General features: G+C 37.2%; 3 protein-coding genes and 1 pseudogene across 5 annotated transcripts; 1 reads left to right on the forward strand and 3 right to left on the reverse strand.

Annotated features, from left to right (window-relative positions):
- Positions 1-19: 19 nt before the first annotated feature.
- LOC130985728 (uncharacterized) lies at positions 20-1,335 on the forward strand (annotated as a pseudogene).
- A 1,226-nt stretch (positions 1,336-2,561) lies between these two features.
- LOC130985733 (V-type proton ATPase subunit D-like) lies at positions 2,562-4,774 on the reverse strand. Its single transcript, XM_057908833.1, has 2 exons — positions 4,170-4,774; positions 2,562-3,692 (listed from the first exon to the last, which is right to left on the reverse strand). Exon 2 carries the CDS (start codon positions 3,673-3,675, stop codon positions 2,893-2,895), a length of 783 nt encoding a protein of 260 aa, XP_057764816.1. The 5' UTR covers positions 3,676-3,692; positions 4,170-4,774; the 3' UTR covers positions 2,562-2,892.
- A 479-nt stretch (positions 4,775-5,253) lies between these two features.
- LOC130985729 (cysteine-rich receptor-like protein kinase 44) lies at positions 5,254-8,740 on the reverse strand. 3 transcript variants are annotated; one of them, XM_057908826.1, is made up of 7 exons: positions 7,727-8,740; positions 7,011-7,175; positions 6,764-6,882; positions 6,469-6,679; positions 6,142-6,379; positions 5,918-6,068; positions 5,254-5,827 (listed from the first exon to the last, which is right to left on the reverse strand). In XM_057908826.1, exons 1-7 carry the CDS (start codon positions 8,520-8,522, stop codon positions 5,465-5,467), a joined length of 2,043 nt encoding a protein of 680 aa, XP_057764809.1. In that variant the 5' UTR covers positions 8,523-8,740; the 3' UTR covers positions 5,254-5,464. The 3 variants fall into 3 exon arrangements, with proteins under 3 accessions (XP_057764809.1, XP_057764808.1, XP_057764807.1); XM_057908825.1 differs by having other exon boundaries at positions 6,764-6,885; positions 7,727-8,669; XM_057908824.1 differs by having other exon boundaries at positions 5,254-6,068; positions 7,727-8,651.
- A 3,817-nt stretch (positions 8,741-12,557) lies between these two features.
- LOC130985731 (cysteine-rich receptor-like protein kinase 44) lies at positions 12,558-17,883 on the reverse strand. The gene is made up of 8 exons (XM_057908831.1): positions 17,059-17,883; positions 16,364-16,528; positions 16,116-16,234; positions 15,821-16,031; positions 15,640-15,731; positions 13,362-13,507; positions 13,138-13,288; positions 12,558-13,063 (listed from the first exon to the last, which is right to left on the reverse strand). The coding sequence occupies exons 1-8, from the start codon at positions 17,852-17,854 to the stop codon at positions 12,707-12,709; spliced, it is 2,037 nt and encodes a 678-aa protein (XP_057764814.1). The 5' UTR covers positions 17,855-17,883; the 3' UTR covers positions 12,558-12,706.
- Positions 17,884-22,562: the final 4,679 nt, after the last annotated feature.

Consider the following 22,562-nt stretch of genomic DNA (forward strand, 5'->3'; position numbering starts at 1 on the left):
CCTTTTCCATATGGTACATTAGAGTTTTGTTTGGGCCTTCATCAAATAGGTGGTCCAAGACAATTGTTTTTGGAAATAAATCTGAAATACTTGTTTACATCTGGGGTGCAGTAACGGCGAGATTGGGCTGGACGATTAGCGTTGGGAGCAAAACTGTATTTATGACGACAACAATATATGGCATTTATCTAAGATCTTCATCAGTAACAGTAACCCCTACAACGGATTTGCCTTTATCCATAAAGCTAATGATTCCCCTGCTTTGCCTCAGCAATGGGGATCCCTCTCTTGAAAGATGAGTTTAAGTGATTGAAGCAGCTGATGTTTTTCGATGGATGGCGGGGAACTCGCGACATAATTGCACAATACTACTCATCTGTATGTTCAAAAGATTTGGGGCTAATGATGGATATCAAGTTCATGGAGCATTAGTATGAGGTACACCTCCACTTCATTGTCTGCAAGAAATTCAGTAACTGTATATGTATTATGTTTTTCACTCTATAATTCTTGGATGCATAACCAAGCTGCAGAAAACTAATCTTAGATCCAGATTTTTACAGAGCTCTGGACTCTATCCTGGCTATACAGAGGAAGCATCCGCCCTCGCAGCAGGTAGGGTGAATGTGGAGAATGTCACCTTCTTCCTTAACGACTGGTGGGGTTCTGGAATCGTCCACGCTAAGGTTTGGGTCAGATAGTCGAGATGTGTACATCGAATCAGCAAACAGTGAGTGGAAATCTCTAACTCAGGTGATCATAATCAACACTAACCCCTAACGTCCTTTGTTTTCTAAGAGAAGCCTGCAGCTATACATGTTCCTCTCTTGTTTCCGTTTTCATTTGTAACAGCATTATCATATCCAAAGTGTGTTTTTTCAATCGAACAAGATTCTTGACTGCAATGGCAGACCGTTAGGAACTGTTTCTTTGCTATTTTAAGGTTCCTTGCTGGTCGCATTTCCTTCAACCGAGAGATAGATGCAGGAAACTGTTTCTCTGCTATTTTAAGCTCCCAAAAGCTTCTCAACTGTTGTTGGTTGTTATGCAAACTTGTACCAAATCTACAGACACCTAAGTCAAGTTTTAATCCGATATGTCCTGACAGATCGCCTCTCTAAAATATGTGAAGATAGAACACATCGTAGGATATTCGTTGCTTTCAGACCCTGACATGTTTCACATTTCTAATTCAATCTCCTGCAACAAACAGTTCAGCATCGCTGTATCAACCCTCCTACCTGTCTTTTGCTCCACCAGAGGTTTAGCATCTGTTTAGCATTCTTCATAGACAAAAGATGAGGGGAATCGTATGTTCACTTAAGAGTATATTGACTCTTTCCTTCCCCAACTCCCCCAAATCAAAAAAAAAAATATAAAAAAATATATATACATTGACTCTTTATTATACTCCCTCCGTCCCATTATTTATGGGACGTTACTGTTCGGCACGAAGATTAAGAAGAGTGAAATTAAGGGAATTAGATGTTTAGTGTTATTTTGATTCACACACACGCAGTCACACACTCACATACACTCCTTCTCTCTCTGCCTCTCTCTCTCGCCGGACTGGTACACGGCGGCGGCGCCGCCGCCGCCGTCGTCGGCCAGCTCGATTCACCAGCAAAACCCACAAACAAAAATCGAAACAAAAACTAGTGATCTACCAATCAAAATAAAATTCAACCAGAATTTTGGATTCTGCCAACTAGAACAAAATAAAAAATCAAGATTCTGCCAACCACAAACAAAATTGTAAGACCCACAATTGCAAATCGGAACAAACAAAAATCCAGATCCAAGTATTGTGCAAAAATTCAGAATTGTGCAAAACCCCCAAATCAAAAATCCAGATCCAGATTCTCCGTTAGTAGGGTTCTTCAGGGTGCACCTCGTCTTCTTGTCGGCGGCGCCGCCCTCCTTCGCAAGCTTCTTCTACGGAGGCGGCGACCTAGAGCAAGAGGAAGGTGATGCAGGCGGAAGGTGAGAGAGAAAGAAGGTGAGAGACGGATGAAGAGAGAGAGAGAAAGAGGGGAGGGGGCAGATCGACGGGCGGTGGTGGTGGAGGTGGAGGCGGCAGATCGACGGGCGGCAGATCGACATCTTCGGAGCGGCAGCATGGAGCAAGAGGAAGGTGAGGCAGGCGGAAGGTGAGGGAGAAAGAAGGTGAGAGATGGATGAAGAGAGAGAGAAAGGGGGGAGGAGGCAGATCGACGGGCGGTGGTGGCGGCAGATTGAAGGGCGGTGGAGGCAGATCGACTGATTTTGATTATTGATGGAGAGAAGAGGAGAGGAATCAGATGGAGAGGAGAGGAATAAGATTTTGATTTCTTTGAAGTCGGTAGAAATCATTTAAGATTAATTAGTGATTAGTGATTATTTTAATGCTTAAATGACCCCCTGATTTTTTCTAAAAAAGGAAATGTGTCATGTAGGTTGGGACAGCCCAAAAAGGAATACGTGTCATGAATAATGGGACGGAGGGAGTACATATTTAATACTACTATGTAAACCAAAAAATATTGTTAAGGCATCAATAGTTGAGAATACCAGGTATTAGATTTAAGACAAAGTACATCACTTCATTATCTTCAAGTTCTAGTGGCCTCACTACCAAAATAAAAATACAAAACTTCATGAACTATAGATGGATGAATAGATTATTCAATTACATCATCAAGCTATCAAAGGAAAAAGTTCAAATAAAGATCACCAGATGTATTTTACCAAGAAACTTCAAGATTTATGAGTTGACGAATAAATACATAAGGCTCTTATTTCGGGAAAATAACTCTTCGCCAAATAATAATATAATGCCTTATAAACAAGAGACATGGAATATAGCAAGATCACACAACATAATTTGAACAAACTCAAACTAATAAAGCTCTTTCAAAAGATTATGTCCTCGTCTTTCTTCGACTGGGATAGCAGGTCATGGGCTGAAGTAAGAGAGATACCTTTCTGCAATGACATTTCTTCAGCAACCTTCTCTTCAGCATACGCCTTGGCAGATTCACGCTGCTTGTCGACCTCTCTCCTCTTGTAACCTTGAATCTTCTTCAGCCTAAAGAAGTCCTCCCTCTCCAGTTCGTCCAACTCTCCTTTGATGTAACTTATTGTGTTCTCTATGCGTGGCTTCACGACATTCTCCAGCGCATTGACCCTACGATTTGTGGTCTTGATTGCCTCATCAAGGGTCAGGAACGATGTCTGGAGGCTAGCAAGTTCAACGAGCAGCTCAATAGATTTCAAATATGCTGCGCGGCATGCTTGGATCTGCTGGCCTCCTCTTGCTAGACCAGTCAAGTCATTCTTAGTTTCTCCATCCACGAAGTATTCAAACTTGGGAAGTTTCACACCAGCAATATTTTCCTGATGTGATCTAACCTTGAGTGATGCACTTTTGACATTTTCGCGAATAGAGTGTTTGATATTATCACCAGCAACGTATTTAGCTTCTGTAAGGGCAAAGGAGGAAGTTTTCATGATATCTCCCATGGATTCCTTCGTGGAAACAATTTTCTTTAGGATTGTCCGAAATTGCACAGTCAGGGCATCACTCTTCTTCTTGAGCAATGCATGGCCTCTCGTAGCCCCAATCAGTCGAGCTTTCATTACGCCAAGCATTGTCACAGTCGGAACAACATTCAAGCGCTGAGTCTGTCCGGACATCTTCCCAAATTTTATAGCTGAAATAGAAATACAAATGGTTTACGCATTAACCACCAAATAAGAAGCATGTCGGTTTTTTTTTTTTGTTGTTAATTAGAGAATTTCTGTTTCTGTTTGGCAGGAATATTGTTGAAATCACATGATTCGAAAAGTGGATCTGCTGATTTTCTATCAGTTTTTCTATCGGGTGTTAGAAGAGTGGAAATTGTGTAATGTGAAAATTGAGTGATTCTAGACTAAACGTAGATCACGTTACCATTAATTCAAAAGCAACCCTAACGTATTATCAAATCAGCAATCAACGAAATCTCTCGGGAATTCGCCAATAATCTAAACCACACAAGCCACCAATGTCAATCGAGTATTACGAAAACAAAATTGAATGCATTCAGACACTAGAGTGATCTATCTAAAACCTAATAATCACGAGCAGCGTACAAGAGAAACAACAACGATTCAATCAACAAAAACAAATTAGAGATTTAAAATAGTACCTTAATTATAGAGGCTGAGAAGCGAAGAAAATCTGCAGAGATGAGAGAGAATTGGTGATTGGAGAGAGAGTTGTGGAGAGATGGAAAGGGGTGGAATAAATAATTACTAAGGACTGTGCAAACGGGTCGGATACCCGATTCCGACCCGATATAATTTTCTATCGGATATCCTAAAACCCAATTTACAGAAGAATTTTCTATTTGGCAGGAATATTGTTGAAATCACATGATTCAAAAAGTGGATACGAAGGCGAGGCAGGGCGTGGCGGCGGCGACGACCGGACGGAGGTGGGGATGGTGGCGGCGGAGGCGCGCACTGTTTCTGCCTGTTGCCTGCTGCTACTGCTTGGAGCGCCGACGGCAGAGCGAGGAGAGGCAGCGACCAGACGGCAGAGAGCCAGAGAGAAAGTGAGCGAGAGTGTGAGAGATGAAGAGTGAAGTGATTTATAAAGCCTAATTTAATTATTTAATTATAGGGAGTATGAATTCTTAAAAACAATAAATAAAAACAAACAAAAAAATAAAAAATAAATTGGGTATTCGGATATAACCGAGAACCTAATCCACCCACCCGATTTCGACCCGCATCCCGAAAATATCGGGTTTGGATACCCCATGCAAACTCGAATGCCATTGTATCAAGACGACGATTACCTTTGCTACCTAGTAAGACGACGAATCGACGATTCTACCTTAAATATTCTTCTTTCTCTATAAATAACCTCACTATATTCATGCATAAGGTACGCATATCCAATACACTCACTCAAAAAAAAAAATCATTCTTTGGTTTTCTCTCTAAAAAACCTTCATCTTAAAATTCTCCATCATATTTTGTCAAAAAAAAAAAAAAAAAATTCTCGATCATATCATTGTCTTAAGCATTGGAGTCTCTCCTCGGAGAACTTCTTTTCTTTGAGCTCCAAGAAGCTTCAAGATCCTTGAAGACAATCTATCGACATGCTATTATTTATTCTATTTACATCTCCTTTCAATCTACTTCTTTGAAGGTAATTTATCTTAAATTATTTTGAGATTATGATCTGAATCTTACAGCATGTAACATTTTGCTGCCACAAGAAAATGGCAAATATATCTGCGGACTTAATCCTTTATAATAAAATCCCATTACATCTCGTAGTTCGGAATTTAAATCAGTTCATTTTCTTCTTCATTTACTGTTTACAGCATTACCTACGCAGCTTTACTATTTCAGAAGCTGTAACTCACATACACACGGATATGCATAATATGTGTGCTAAGCAAAGCACAAACCTCCGGCCAGGATGACAAAATCAACGAGGATATAACTCGGTTACTGAAACATCGTTTACAGATGATGAGCCTTCAGATACACCTGTTCGAAACTTAAAGCCTTCGCTGGAGTTGGACTCTTTCGAATTTTGAAAAATTGAATCCATTGGACCATAGCGACTAGCCATATAAAATGCAGGTTCAGCAGGTACAGGCAGAGTCATTGTTGAGCTACTGAGCATTAGAGCAACCGAAGCCATTGATGGTCTGTTTGCAGCATTTTCTTGAACACACAACAGTCCCACGTGCATGCATCTCAACATGTCGCGTACAGAACCCGCACCATTCATCAGCATGGGATCTATCATATTTGCAGCTGTCCCTTCTCGCCAGTTCTTCCATGTCTGCGAATGTGTGGCCATTAGTTGCAATACAATCATTCTACTGCATAATTTGGCTTTAATATTAACATTGGCAGATATGATGGTACTTACAAGAGTCAAGAGGTCCTCTGTACTGTCCCCATTTTGGATACAAACATTTCTCTGACCACTCACGATTTCCAGAACCAACACCCCGAAACTAAACACATCTGACTTAATGGAGTACTGCCCGTGCATAGCGTATTCAGGTGACATATATCCACTGTATATGAAGATTAACATATTCAGTAAGGGAGGAAGAAACTATTAATATACTTGGTTAGTTTTGGACTTACTAAGTTCCAACGATCTTGCTTGTATTTCCTTGAGTTTCATCTTGTTTAAATAATCTTGCCATGCCAAAATCTGCAATTTTGGGATTCATATCTCCATCTAACAGTACATTACTGGCTTTCAGATCACGATGAATGATTTTGAGTCGAGAGTCTTCGTGCAAATACAAAATTCCCTTTGCAATACCCCCAATGATTTTGTAGCGTCTATCCCAATCCAACTGTGAACGTTTGACTGGATCTGCTTGTCCAGTATAATGCAAACCATTACTACATACTAAAATGAGCAACCAAAGATTGATATTCAAAGAAACTAAAGAAAAGGATTACCAAATATGAACTGGTCAAGGCTTGCATTCTGAACGAATTCATATATTAGTGCCCTTTCAGTTCCTTCCATGGAGAAACCTAAGAGCCTGACCAGATTCCTATGTTGAAGTTTAGCAACCAACAAAACCTCATTCTTGAATTCCATATTTCCTTGCCCTGAATCCTTGGACAACCTTTTAACTGCTACTTCTTCGCCGGTTTGAAGTTTCCCCTGAGTTCACAACAAAATAGACCCATATTAGTTGATCTGAGAATCATGCTTGTTCATATTTATTCAAGTGCAATATTAAATTACCTTATAAACAGCGCCGAATCCACCTTGCCCCAGCTTGTTAGCATCATCAAAATCATTAGTTGCAGCTCTAATGCTGCTAAAATCATATTGCAGGGATTCAACATTACTAATATCGTCAGCTGCTGATTCACCAAGCAGAAGAAATAATCGAGGGTCAGTTCTCACTAAATTTACTATATGGTAAACCATACTACTTGAGGATCTCTTACGATGAATACAGATAAAAGAAGCAGTAAAAATCACTTACTCTCGGCAACTTCATATGCCTTACTCCGCTTCATTCTTCTTCTAATGAAGATGATGGCACAAGCAATAAATATTAGAGTCACTCCAATTGGGACAGTAATGCCGATGATAAGTTTTGTAGAGCTATCATCTTTTTTTCCTGGTGTTGTATTATTGCCATTGGTTCCTGCGGAAATAAGAAAAAGCTCATTAATCTACATGTGAATTCTATGCTCGGTGATTATTTTCAGCATCATATATTTATATATTTAATTTAAGAATGAAATGTCTGATTAATGGCAATTATGGCATGGAAGCAGTCTGATCTATATGGAGTAACATATAGTAGTTCTTCTGCTACTTGGAAGTAGAACTTATTCTGGCCTAGTTATTGGTTGAAAAGTTCTTCATTAGATGATCCATACAAGCAAATGACAAAAGAAACAGAATGGAAATTGTAGATAGTTGTTAAGTTTTCCGGCCGCATATTCTGATTTACGTAATACTTAAGCAAAGAGGGGAGGGAGAGAGAAGCATAAAGAACTCAATTTTACATTATGCAAACAACATCAAATCTTGAAGAATAAATAAATGCAAACATCTCTCATAAGCACACGCAACATCACAAAGCTTGCAATTTTATCAAGTTGTAACAGCAATTCACATCAAAACAACAGGATCATCAACAATAAAGTTAGGGAGTTTATAGCACAAGGAAGACAGAGGTAGCAGAATTACCTGGCGGCGAGGTGGGCGGAGGTGATGAACCAACAATTGGTAGCCTTAATTCCCTGAGGCGAGTTTCATTGTAGAATGTTGAAAGTTCATAGCGAATATTGCAGCTCGGGTTTAGCACTCTGAACCCCTGCGCAGTATATGTTTGGTAACCTCGGGAAGCCTCGCTCAAGCACCTCCGGCAATCTTCTGACGAGAAATCAGGAGTACACTGCACCAGCGCATAAATTGCCGAATACTCGGGATCTGAGACACTTCTTCTCCCTACACCAACCTTGAGCTGGGAGCTGCCGTTAGCTGCCTGGTTAATGAGATCGGTCACCAGCGTCGCCCTCTCCTCCCTTAACCGAGTTCCATTTGTAACATTTTGTGTATTTCTCAGGATAAACGTGGGATCAGCAGTCTGCGTTCTGTATATGGGGTCGTCAGAGTAGCGCAAGGTGCAGAATTCGTACCATATAGCAGCTTGTCTCTCGTTGGGGCACGACCGAAGCACCTCGCGCGTGGCGGACTCTACACAATCGCGACACAGCTGGAGGGTTTGGTCGGCTCTGCACAGGGCGAGACCATTGACTGTGTTTGTGCTCTGCCCCACCGACGCGCTGCGGAAGCCGTAGTCGCTCATGTTGACGGAAAGAGAGCGGAGTAAGGCGTTGAGATTGGCGCTGTATGTGCTGTTGATTGTGTAATTCCCATTGCTGGTACATTGGTAGGGATTCTGGGCGGTGGCCCAGGATGAAAAGTATATGAGGAGGATCAATAGAATCATCCAGACTTTGCTGTTACCCCATAAAGACATTACGGGAAAGCAGCAGACAACCCAAAATCTGTTTGCTTCAATCCTCCCCCTTCTTTTCAAGTATATATTCACCCTCCCTGCTGAGCTGAGCCTGCTATAATTCTTTCCGGATGGCTTTCTAGTTTCTATCCAAACCAGACAAAGTCTAATTCATTTAATAAGTTTCACACTAGAAACTTTCTGATTGGTCTGATTTCTTTTTTTCAAAAAAAAACGAAAATGAAAAGTCATGTGACGTGAGGCCAATTCCACTTAGGTTAATTAGTCTTTTATTATGATTAATAAATTTTAAATTTTAATTATTGATTGATGATTGATGATTGATGAATAATTCTAATTGGATTTAATTAGGGTTGATGTATGTTTTTGTCGAATATTTTGGTTTTTTTTAAGGCATAATAAATTGTGTCAGAATTGGGGTCAGTATAGTTTAAATTGACGAAGGCGCGACTTATGCATATTATGGCATAGTGAGATTTAAGATGTTTAATTTGATGGATTGAGATATATAAAATAATTAATTGTAAAAGTGATAAAAATTTATTTTAATTGAATAATTAGAATACAGACTTAATTAGTCATCATAATTGTGTAAATTAAATTGAAATTGTCACATGTCTAAACATAAATATATTCTCACAACGGGGAATGTAAGTACATATGATGATACTGTATCATAAAATATAATTAAAACAGCGTGATAAAACACATATATCTGAGGGGGCCTTGTCCAAGAAAACGATTCACTATCTCTATCTAAAGTTAAGATACAGATGGACTTGCAATAAGACTCCATCTTTCTTAACCACTATATCTTTTCAAAATCTCACCAACGATGAACAATTGAAAGTTAGACAACAGCTAACTTTATAGGCGTGAACATTGGACGTCCACCACTTAATCCCTCGCAAAGAATTCACCAATTGTCTAGTCTACAAATTTTATTAAAAAAATACTCTTTAACAATATACTACAAATTTATCAAATTGCTTAGTCTAAAAATTTCATTAAAAAAATACTCTTTAACAATATACTACAAATTTATCAAATTGTTTAGCCTAAAAATTTCATTAAAAAAAATACTCTTTTACAATATACTACAAATTTATCAAATTAATGACTGGAATATAAAGTATACATATTCAAAGCAGAAGATGTATATGGTGCACTCATTAGAGAGAAAGCCGCCACCTTTGTTAGGTGTATCCCATCACCCAATAAGGAAAACCATATTTTTATGTCAGTGATATTATGGACCTACTAAATTCACTTGCTAGAACAATAGATAAGAAACTCGTTGATTTTATTGCTTAATTTTTTTGTTATTAAGTAGTAGTTTAGATTTTTCAAAAGTTGAATTTCCATCGAAACCCACCTCTCATTAGTCATTTTTAATTAAAGAAAGTGTGGTGAAATAAAACTAAAAAGTAAAGAAAGTGTGGTGAAATAGTGTATAAAAATAAAAATACTTATATTTTTGTGTAACGGTCTAAAATAAAAAAAATCATATTTTTACGAGCTGAAGGCGTTATATAAAATTCATATAAAATCCAAATTTTAAAAATTGGATTTATTAGATGTCAGCTGTGCCTCTCTACACGGCTCTAACCATTTTACTATTGGAATTTAATGTCTTGATGACCTTAATTATACTGACGAAGACGTATGTGACTCGTCAATGGTCAATGCCCAACACATTCCACAGTTCGAGGGTCCCAGAGAAAGAGACAGAGATTTATTGCAACAATTACTATTTCTTTTAATTAAATAAATAAAATTTAAAAATTATGTTATGGCAAACTCAAACTTAAAACCTTTAACCTAAATAGTCAGTGGCGGATCCAGGATTCGTGATTTGGGGGTACTAAATTTATACGATGTCTGAAAATATTTGTATGAGGATTCGGGGGCGAGAGCTCCCGAGCTAATTATTTTAAACAATCCGTACAATTCATTTTTATATTCAAGTAGAATTTTAATGAACTTATAATTAGAATCAATCACTTAATATAATAAATAGTTGTTCGCACTTCTATTCATCCAACGACGTACAAGTACATTGAAAGCATATAAAGACCTACTGTTACGCATTTAAAAAAATATATATATTTCATATTCTAAAAAAATAAACTAATTCATTATTAATAGTTCATAATTTTACTTTGATTCGATCATTGACTCAAATTCAATACTAAAAATTATCTAAGAAATGAAAATAAGTAAAAAATAATACAAATTTAACAAACTAATATAACAAAGCACTATAAAATATTAAATAATTAACATGAATATTATAATTATTAAAATGATATATTATATTTTTTCTTGTATTATATATATATAAGAAATTTGGGGGTACACCTTGTACCAATGTGGCTCCGCCACTGTAAATAGTACTCCCCCCTTCGCATGAAGCAATACCTAGTTCTTTTCGGCACGAAAATTAAGAAATTACTCCCTCCGTCCCAATAATGAAGACACACTTTATTTTGGCACGGAGTTTAAGGTAAGGTAATTTAGCATCATTAGTGTATTTGATTAAGGATTTGATAAGGGCTTTATTAACTTTCAACTCTCTCTCATCTTCTCCGATCACCACCGCCGACCACCGTCGCCGCCGACCACCACCGCCGATTCCCTCTGCTATGCCACCGAAAAATCAAACCCAGAAAATTAAATGCACGCCTATTTCAAATGTCACAGATTCTCTCGGCAGAATCGTCGCCGCCCATCACCGCCGACCACAACTCTTCTTCTTCCCTCTGCTACGCCACCCAAAATCGAACCCCTCTCCCACTAATCTATCTCTTTCGCTCAAAACACACACTCACAGTCACAGATCCTTCGGCCAAAAATCAAACCCCTTTCCTTTCGCCGCTGCTCTTTCTCTTCATAGATCTGCCGCACCTGCAAACCCTAGCCCCCAGATCCGCCGCCGTGCAAACCCTAGTCCACCGGCGAGGAGGGAGGGAACGAAGGAGAGGAGGCAAACAATTCCGTCGGAGGAAGCGAAGCCACCGCTGCTGTGCAGTCGAAAGGAGAAGAGAGGGGGGTGGGTAACGGCCGAACAGGGGGTGGGTGACGGCTGTTTGGTCGGAGAAGAAGAAGCAGGCGGCGGCTGCACCACTGAGGCGACATCTTCGTCGGGCGAGAGAGAGAAAGAGATGGGGATGGATTCCGCCGGCCTTCGTCGGGAGGTGTTGCGGTCAGGGCGGCGCCGGCGGCGAGAGAGCCGAGAGAGAGAGGGGGTCGATTCTAGGAGAGAGAGGTCGAGTGTAGAAAATTGGTTTAGGGTTTTTTTTTGTCTTATTTATGCCTTAATTAAGGTGCAATGAATTGATGTATCTTAAGCTCTAATTATTTCCATATTTAGAAATGTGTCTTTATTATTGGGACAACCCAATAAGGAAAGTGTGTCTTCATTAGTGGGACGGAGGGAGTAGTATTTTGTGTGTTAAGTGTGGTAGGTGAAAAAAAAATGTGAATAAAGGGTAAATTTTTTGATATTTTTAGAAATTGGCCTTGTTTAATGGGACAGACCAAAAAGAAAACTTGGTCTTGCTCCATGGGACGGAGGGAGTACTATTAATTATTTTATCGCTAATCCAATAATTTGTCGTCAAAGAAAAAATATTTGTTTAAAATTCTTTGACAACAATAACACTGAAGTGTATCTCGATTGATAATACACTTGTCCTCTAATCAATAGGTCGGAGGTTCAAGTCACGAGAAATGTGGACCACTATTATTCCTCTTTAAAAATATATATATATATATATATATATATATATATACTCGAATAACCAAATTTAAAACAGTTTTTCTTCTTCATTTACTCCCTCCGTCCCAGCTTTTAGTATCCAACTTTTCTTTTTTGGCCGTCCCATATTTTGGTATCCATTTCTATTTTTAGTAAAAGCAGGTGGAGCCCTTACTCCACTTTAATTATTTTAACTCTCACATAAAATGTGGGACCTTTATTCCACTCACAACACATCAATCACTTTATTAAAACCCGTGTCGTTCTCAACTGGATACCAAAAGTCGGGACGGAGGGAATACTATTTACAACATAAGTCACATACACACGGATAAAACAGAAAACAGAAGAAAATTATATGCATACTAATAATATGTGTGCTAAGCAAAGCACAAACCTCCGGCCAGGAATCAGGATGACAAAATCAACGAGGATATAACTCGGTTGCTGAAACATCGTTTACAGATGAGCCTTCAGATACGCCTGTTCTAAACAACCTTTCGCTGGAGTTGGACTCTTTCGAATTTCGAACCATTGGATATGTGGGACCATAGCGACTAGCCATATAAAATGAAGGTTCAGCAGGTACAGGCAGAGTTATTGTTGAGCTACTGAGCATTAGAGCGACCGAAGCCATTGATGGTCTGTTTGCAGCATTTTCTTGAACACACAACAGTCCCATGTGCATACATCTCAACATGTCACGTACAAAACCCGCACCATTCGTCAGCACGGGATCTATCATATTTGCAGCTGTCCCTTCTCTCCAGTTCTTCCATGTCTGCGAATGTGTGGCCATTAGTTGCAATGCAATCATTCTACTGAATTAACATTGATAGATATGATTGTACTTACAAGAGTCAAGAGGTCCTCTGCATTCTCCCCATTTTGGATACAAACATTTCTCTGACCACTCACGATTTCCAGAACCAACACCCCGAAACTAAACACATCTGACTTAACGGAGTACTGCCCGTGCATTGCGTATTCAGGTGACATATATCCACTGCATATGCAGATTAAAATTTTCAGTAAGAGAGGAAGAAACTACTAATATACTTGGTTAGTTTTGGACTTACTAAGTTCCAACGATCTTGCTTGTATTTCCTTGCGTTTCATCTTGTTTAAATAATCTTGCCATGCCAAAATCTGCAATTTTGGGATTCATATCTCCATCTAACAGTACATTACTGGCTTTCAGATCACGATGAATGATCATGAGTCGAGAGTCTGTTGGAATTGTGTTAAAAATGAAAGTGGGGATTTTTGTCCCACATTGGTTGAGCTATCAAAGTAGGTGGAGACCCTTAGGTTATTTAAGGAATTCCAAGGTCTTTGATACAATTGCACCAATCACTACCTTTAGTCTTGTGATTACTTCTAGTTTGAAATTCATTGCTCTTTGTTTTAGAGGGGTGAGAGGTTTTCAAATGCTTGTAAGAGTGTAGTGGTTGTGAGTCGAGAGGGTGAGAAATACTGTGTGATTGTAGAAATTTATCATATAGTAATTTTTCAGTGGGTCGTGGTTTTTCTCCGGATTTGGAGTTTCCACGTTAAATTCTTGTGTTGTTAAATTGTGTCTAGTTTTTTCTTATTTCTTGCTTCTACCAAGTTTGGATGGGGAACTGATTTCCCAACAATTGGTATCAGAGCCTGGCTGAGGTCTCTTGATATTCCAAGTATGCTCTGTGGTTGCAGCATTGTCTGATCTTCCATATCAGAAAGGATTTCTTGAGAAAGATCTGGGCGGGGTGTCTTTTGCGAGACGGCTGTTCATTTTGGTGGAGAAGCGGTACGTCAAGTCAACTTCAAGTCCAAATGAAGTTCGACGTGGAGAAATTCGATGGAATAATAAATTTTGGCTTGTGGCAAGTGCAAGTCAAGGATGTGTTGATACAATCTGGGTTACACAAGGCCCTGGAAGGAAGTCCGGGTGCAGTCAAAAAGCCCGGTGCAGATGATGACGCAAACAACAAGTCCGGTATGAGTGATGAAGATTGGGAGGATCTGGATCTGAAGGCGGCAAGCACAATTCGTCTCTGCTTGGCCAAGAATGTACTTGCAAATGTACATGGGATTTCGAGTGCGAAGGAGCTTTGGGAAAAGCTGGAAGCTCTGTACCAAGCAAAAGGCATCTCGAATCGGTTGTATTTGAAGGAACAATTTCATACCTTACGGATGGATGAAGGTGTGAAGATTTCAGATCACTTGAGTATTCTCAATGGCATTATCTCTGAACTGGAGAGTATTGGAGCGAAAATTGAAGATGAGGATAAGGCGTTGAGACTCATCTTGTCTCTTCCACGTTCCTATGAACACATGAAACCAATATTAGTTTATGGGAAGGAAACTCTGGTCTTTGCTGAAGTCACGGGCAAACTTCTTTTGGAAGAAATAAGGCTGATGAGTGAAGGACGTCCTTCATCGGAAAATTCAGCAATGGTGGCCTTTAGCAGAGGGAGGAAGAAAGACTCCAAGGGCGTTGTTTGTTGGAGGTGCGGAAAACCCGGCCATACGAAGCGAAACTGTCCAGGTGGAGCGGATTCGGCAGAAAGCTCCGAACAAGCAGCTAACATCATTGTTGATGATGTCTTTTGAGGACATGAATATCCTTATGGCATGTCCAATGGCCATGATAGAGGATGTGACGATGTTAGTTGGACCACATGTGCATGGTTTTTTGGCATGGATGCAGGTGTGTGGTGAAAAGTATGTCGATGGCTGATGACTTCTAGGAGGGCCAAAAGCTAGAAGGTTGCACCAAAAATTTCAGCAAGGTTTTTTCGACATGTGCCGAAGTAAAATTCTTAGAATGGTTTATTCTAAGTGTTCTACTCATTTGGTGGAGTAGGTTTATTCTCTTTTGAAGATGATGGTTCTTTGTGATAAGAATCATAATTGTCGGTGAAGACAATGGCGTTTTTTCTTTCATTTTTAACAAGGTGGAGATTGTTGGAATTGTGTTAAAAATGAAAGTGGGGATTTTTGTCCCACATTGGTTGAGCTATCAAAGTAGGTGGAGACCCTTAGGTTATTTAAGGAATTCCAAGGTCTTTGATACAATTGCACCAATCACTACCTTTAGTCTTGTGATTACTTCTAGTTTGAAATTCCTTGCTCTTTGTTTTAGAGGGGTGAGAGGTTTTCAAAGGCTTGTAAGAGTGTAGTGGTTGTGAGTCGAGAGGGTGAGAAATACTGTGTGATTGTAGAAATTTATCATATAGTAATTTTTCAGTGGGTCGTGGTTTTTCTCCGGATTTGGAGTTTCCACGTTAAATTCTTGTGTTGTTAAATTGTGTCTAGTTTTTTCTTATTTCTTGCTTCTACCAAGTTTGGATGGGGAACTGATTTCCCAACAGAGTCTTCGTGCAAATACAGAATTCCCTTTGCAATACCCCCTATGATCTTGTAGCGTCTATCCCAATCCAACTGCGAACGTTTGACTGGATCTGCTTGTCCAGTATAATGCAAACCATTACTACTTACCAAAATGAGCAACCAAAGATTGATATTCAAAGAAACTAAAGAAAAGGATTACCAAATATGAACTGGTCAAGGCTTGCATTCTGAACGAATTCATATACTAGTACCCTCTCAGTTCCTTCCATGGAGAAACCTAAGAGCCTGACCAGATTCCTATGTTGAAGTTTGGCAACCAACAAAACCTCATTCTTGAATTCCATGTTTCCTTGCCCGGAATCCTTGGACAACCTCTTAACTGCAACTTCTTCGCCGGTTTGAAGTTTCCCCTGAGTTCACAACAAAATAGTCCCATATTTCTTGATCTGATAATCATGCTTGTTCTTATTTATTCAAGTGCAATATTAAATTACCTTATAAACAGCCCCAAATCCACCTTGCCCCAGCTTGTTAGCATCATCAAAATCATTAGTTGCAGCTCTAATGCTGCTAAAATCATATTGCAGGGATTCAATATTACTAATATCGGCAGCTGCAGATTCACCAAGCAGATGAAATAATCGAGGGTCAGTTCTCACTAAATTTACTATATGATATTCCATATTACTTGAAGATCTCTTATGATGAATACAGATAAAATAAGAAGTAAAAAAATACTCACTCTCGGCGACTTCATATGCATTACTCCGCTTCATTCTTCTTCTAATGAAGATGATGGCACAAGCAATAAGTATTAGAGCCACTCCAATTGGGACAGCAATGCCGATGATAAGTATTGTAGTGTTATCATCTTTCTTTCCTGGTCTTGTATTATTGCCATTGGCTCCTGCGGAAATAAGAAAAAGCTCATTAATCTACCTGTGAATTAGATTGCTCGCTGATTATTTTCAACATCATATATTTGCATATTTAGAATGAAATGTCTGATTAATGCCATGAAAGCAGTCTGATTTATATTTACAAATAGTAGTTCTTCTGCTACTTGGAAGTAGAACTTATTTATTCTGGGCTAGTTTATGGTTGAAGAAGTTCTTCATAGATGATCCATTCAAGCAAATGACAAAAGAAACAGACCGCATATTCGGATTTAATATTTAAGCAAAGAGGGGAAGGAGAAGCATCTAAAACCCAATTTACATTTTGCAAACAACAACAAATCTTGAAGAATAAATAAATGCAAACATCTTTCATAAGTACACGCACACATCAGAAAGCTTGCAATTTAATCAAACTCTGACAGCAATTCACATAAAAACAACAGGTTCATCTTAGATTCTTAGGGGGCCGAACAAAGAAATTTCCAAATTTAAATTTAGGGAGTTTATAGCACAAGGAAGACAGAGGTAGCAGAATTACCTGGCGGCGAGGTGGGCGGAGGTGGTGAACCAACAATTGGTAGCCTTAATTCCCTGAGGCGAGTTTCATTGTAGAATGAAGAAAGTTCATAGCGAATATTGCAGTCAGGGAGTAGCACTCTGAAGCCCTGAAAAGTATAAGTTTGGTAACCTCGGGAAGCCTCGCTCAAGCAACTCCAGCAATCTTGTGATGAGAAATCAGGAGTACACTGCACCAGCGCATAAATTGCCGAATACTCGGGATCTGAGACACTCCTACTCCCTACACCAACCTTGAGCTGGGAGCCGCCGTTAGCTGCCTGGTTCATGAGCTCGGACACCAACGTCGCCCTCTCCTCCCGGAACCTAGCTCCATTTGTAACATTTCGTTCATTTGCTAGCAGAATCGTGGGAATATCTATCTGCGTTCTGTATATGGCGTCGTTAGAGTAGCGCAAGGTGCAGAATTCGTGCCATACAGCAGCTTCTCTCTGGTTGGGGCACGACTGAAGCACCTCGCGCGTGGCGGAGTCCACACAATCGCGACACAGCTGGAGGGTTCGGTCGGCTCTGCACAGGGCGAGACCGTTGACTGTGTTAGGACTCTGCCCCACCGACGCGTTGCGGAAGCCGTAGTCGCTCATGTTGACGGAAAGAGAGCGGAGTAAGGCGTTGAGATTGGCGCTGTATGTGCTGTTGCTTGTGTAATTCCCATTGCTGGTACATCGGTAGGGAAGCTGGGCGGTGGCCCAGGATGAAAAGTATATGAGGAGGATCAATAGAATCATCCAGACTTTGCTGTTACCCCATAAAGACATTTCTGTTTGCTCGCCCGCTTCAATCCTCCCCTTACATCAACCCCTGCTGAGGTTGGGATAATTCTTTCCCGCCCAAACAACACAAAGTCATGTCATGTCAGCCCAATTCCAATTATGTTTATTAGATTTAATTGTTGATTTAGGAATAATTCTAATTGCATTTAATTAGGGTGGATGTATGTAAGTTTTTGTCGAATATTTTGGGTTTTTTTAAGACATGATAAATAAGTTTTCGAATTGTTTAAAATGATGAATGCGATGTTTGGTTTGAGGTATTAAATAGATAAAATTAATATTTAATTAAATTATATTATTCTATCAGTCATGCCTTATAACTCGCATCTAGAATTGTAATTAAATCGAGTCGAATCAAATAGAATAGTGATGTGCTGAACCTTGATTTGTATAGTATCGAGTCAGACCTCGAACTTTGTTTACCAAATATTTAGAGGTTTACGAGCTTAATCGAGTCTATACGAATTTTTTTAATTTATATTTATATTCAAAATATTGATTATTTTCTTTTGAAAATAAATTATTTCATTCAAGTTAACAAATATACTATTAAATATTTTCTTATAACAAACAAAGTTAATTAGAGAGGGAATACAATTATTATTAACTAGTAAGTCTATTAAAATATAAATTTTTGAAATTATTAATGTATTTTTTATTTCATGAATTTTTTGCACTAAAATAAAGAATTTAATGAAATTATTTTAAAGTAAAAGATTATAATATTTATTTAAAATTGACCGACCTAATTTAAATATCTTATGAAATTTTTATGTAAGCAAAGTTTCGATTCAAAAAATATTAAAAGAGAAATTGAAACAATTATTTGAAACGTAACTATATTATATGTCTGTAGTTTGAATCAGTAATTAAAAAAAATAAGAAAAAATAAATTAGATAATATCACTAATGACTTAACTTTAAAAGTTTGAATAAATTATAAAATTTGCAATTACCTCATAATCTATCGAAAATTTCATCATACACCACGTTAGTTGTTGCGTCTTGCGTATGACCTCTTTTTTTAGTGACTTTTGAGATTCCCGCGTAGAGTTGTGATGAAATTATAATCATTATAGCTATAGAAAACTTCTTGCACGCATTTTTTTTTCCTGAAATGAGTTAGCCTTCACTTACGTGTTTCCCAAGTTGAGTTACTATCAGTCTGGTGCCACTGCAAAGCTCATTAGATTGATCATATTTTTGAGAAGCATGACTATGCATTTCTCTTTCAATTTAATCTCATAACTCGACAATCCTGAACACTTGATCGTGTCGAGATATTCAACTGAGAATACCTATTCATCGAGGTCAATTTGTCAACCTTCTTCGTAAATGCTGTCTGAACTTAGGTAAACCCTTTCTTTGGTAGACATTAGAGACATGACGTAATCATTTATCGTATCAACCATCTCATTAGGGGACTAAGATAGCTATATTCTTAAACATTTCTGTATCAAATGCATTAATAATTACGTTATGGATATAAATTTTTTTTTTCTTGATTTGTGAAATATTAATATAATGATTTTTAGATATTTCATAGTTTTTAGATATATGCTGATTCTTAGATATTTAATGGTTTTTGTACATGGAAACTGATTAAAATTTAGAGAGAAAAAAAAAAGAATGTAAATCAAGTACGTTTTTAAATTGAAATTGGAGAGTTGGATATCATGAAGTATTAATACTCCACAATAATCATTACAACCTTAAAATTACAAATATATGTATTTTCTATTTTTCGTGTATGAATATAAATAAAATTTTATTGATCAGTGGAATACTAATATAAATATTTTTAGATATTTAATAGTTTTTAGATATATAATGATTTTTAGATATTTAATAGCTTTTGGATATGGAAATGATTAAAAAATAAAAAATAAAAATGAATAAGAATTGAGGAAAATTATAATGGAGTGATTGTACGACGCCGCATATGATAGAATTTATTTAGTTGGAATATTTATATAATGATTTTTAGATATTTAGTTTTTAAATATATCGTGATTTTTAGATTTTTAGTGATTTTTAGATATAGAAATTGATTAAAATTTAGAAAAAAAAATAAGAATCAATGAGAATTGAGGAAAATTAGAATGGGGTGATTATAGGATGCCACGTAGGGTAGGATTTATTTTGCTTTAATATATATATATATATATATATATATATATATATATATATATATAGAGAGAGAGAGAGAGAGAGAGAGAGAGAGGAAAATTAGAATGGTGTGATTGTACGACGCCACGTAGGATAGAATTTTTTTTTTGGAATATTTATATAATGAATTTTTAGATATTTAGTATTTAAATATATCATGATTTTTAGATTTTTAATGGTTTTTAAATATAGAAATTGATTAAAATTTAGAAAAAATAAGAATGGAGTGATTATAGAATGCCTCGTAGGATATGATTTATTTTGCTTTAATATATATAGATGATTTTAGATGATAAATATAAGTTGTACCAATTAACAATTTATACTCTCTCCATCCACGAAATGAATATTTGCATTTCCTTTTTAGTCCATCCATGAAACGAGTACCCATTTTTCTTTTCAGCAAGGGTACCACACACAACCCTTTAATTAATATCCTCAAAAGTAGGACCCTTATTCTATTAACACCACACTCAATACATTTCTTAAAACTCGTACCGTCTCCAAATGGATATTCACTTCGTGGAGGGAGGGAGTATTTTTCAATTTCAATCACTTAACAAACTTATTTACGAGCTAACTAACCGAATACTAACAAGCTCAAGTTTGATTTGTTTACTTATCGAACTTCTCTAAACGAATTTAAACGAGAACTTTTTTCGAGTCAAGATTTAAATAATTTGCGAACGGCTTAGTTTATTTACAACCTACTCACGTCAAACGCTTCCTTAGTATTTCACATACAAGAAAGCTATTTGAAAAACAATCGGTCTCCTGTGCGACCCGCCGCATAGCGATAGGTCCAACCCTGACCCGCGAGAGACCAAATTCGGCACCATGACCCGGAGTATAAATAGCTATTAGGGTTACTGTTCACAAGCTTATTCTCTCTTTCTTCTCTTCTCTTTTCTTCCTATGTCTCATCTCTTCTCTTTTTTTTTCTTCTTCTTTAATTTTAACATCAATTTTAAGCATAACATCAGTTATTTAAAATTTTCTTGGGATCGATTATAATTTCGATTAACCGATTCGATATAACACCACAATCTGGTATTTCTCTACATTTTCAAGAACAAGAGAAGAGACCAAGCTCAATCCTCCATTTCCAAATATTTTTCTAAAAGAAAAAAAAAATGAACGTAAATTAAAGCGGTAAAGGTTGGCAACTAGCCATTAAATCGATCTTAAATAAAGTCCTGACAGATGCTAGTATTACTCCACATCAAAGATGGAAAATAATGATAGTTGTATAAGATGGAAACCCTACTTCCACATCAAAGACTTTTATCTTCTTCTTTTTTTCTACAATATTATCTTTATATCTTATTTAAAAAATCTCATATGTATTCCATCAAAAAAATATCTTTTTTTTTTATCAAATCAAAATAAAATAAAATAAAAATATCTTAATTACAGATAGGAACATTTCATAAGCAAGATTATTCAATTAGAATTCATAATTGCCCTTCTTTTCCATTTTTCTTTTTTTAGTAGAAGGAAGAAAAGAAACTTAGTGAAAGTGTGAAACACGGGCATGACTTAGGCGTGGACTTCCTTGAAAATAATGAATACGACTGGAGTCGATAAGACAAAGGAAGAAACATAAACGAAGGAAAAGTCTTGACAGCCTACAATTTGGTCTCATCAATCCATTTAGTAAGATGCGTTATTTTCTATTTATACAACCTACTAATGGGATAAGAAAATTCAAAACAAATTAAAGATGGACGTTCGAGAATCACTCGCTCAATCTACAATTTGAATGGTTATAACTTATAACTATTTCTACATATAAGTTTTTTTTTTAAATAATTTTATTATTGAATAATAGATTCGATTATATTTCCATCCATGTATGACTTATCTCACTTAAATATTTCCATTAAAACGGTAGAATTTTCAAAGTTATGCCTAGTACAGAAGGTCCTGCATCATATTCTTATGATCATATTATTAGTGACCGTATGTCTTAATTGCAGCTTCCCCGCCTTCTAGACTCACAACGACAATTCAACGCTCAACACTGTGAATAACAGTGAGGTGTGTTTGATTCCAAAATATTCACCCACTTGTACAATCTCTCTTCTTTATAATGGATAAATTACAATTCAAATTTCACAACTTTTCTTCTCTAATTAAAACAACAATGTGATACTAAAGTTCAAGCTCACGCTCAACAATTCTAGACTCACAAATCTTTCGATATATTTACTGTTTTACCCTTAATATTTTGATTGTTTACACATACCATAATAATATTTTTAAAATTAAATAAAAATAATTAATAAATTTATTTTTTTGTTAATGTTGACGGACAACCGAGTTGGACTCGATCTTGAAATGAGCTTCAAGTTTCACAACTACTGAGTTTGAATTTGCAATTACTTGACTCAATTAGTCGATTATACATCTAATCGAGAGTGCGTTGAAAAATAAAAGTTTCAAATTCTAAAATTTCTGGAGTAATAGATCGATTAAACTTCTATGTAATAACAAATGGGGCGTTGAAGAGTAACATAAGAAA

The sequence above is a fragment of the Salvia miltiorrhiza genome, chromosome 5 (genome assembly GCF_028751815.1).
Source record: "Salvia miltiorrhiza cultivar Shanhuang (shh) chromosome 5, IMPLAD_Smil_shh, whole genome shotgun sequence".
NCBI classification, from domain to species: domain Eukaryota; kingdom Viridiplantae; phylum Streptophyta; class Magnoliopsida; order Lamiales; family Lamiaceae; genus Salvia; species Salvia miltiorrhiza.

Coding starts and splice junctions, on each gene's coding strand:
- LOC130985733 (XM_057908833.1), bottom strand. CDS start 3,675: ATGTCCGGACAGACTCAGCGCTTGAATGTTGTTCCGACTGTGACAATG.
- LOC130985729 (XM_057908824.1), bottom strand. CDS start 8,522: ATGTCTTTATGGGGTAACAGCAAAGTCTGGATGATTCTATTGATCCTC. Junction 7,176..7,726: donor TCCGCCCACCTCGCCGCCAG/GTAATTCTGCTA, acceptor TTATTTCCGCAG/GAACCAATGGCAATAATACA. Junction 6,380..6,468: donor CCTTGACCAGTTCATATTTG/GTAATCCTTTTC, acceptor CTGGACAAGCAG/ATCCAGTCAAACGTTCACAG.
- LOC130985731 (XM_057908831.1), bottom strand. CDS start 17,854: ATGTCTTTATGGGGTAACAGCAAAGTCTGGATGATTCTATTGATCCTC. Junction 16,529..17,058: donor TCCGCCCACCTCGCCGCCAG/GTAATTCTGCTA, acceptor TTATTTCCGCAG/GAGCCAATGGCAATAATACA. Junction 13,289..13,361: donor AGCAAGATCGTTGGAACTTA/GTAAGTCCAAAA, acceptor CTGCATATGCAG/TGGATATATGTCACCTGAAT.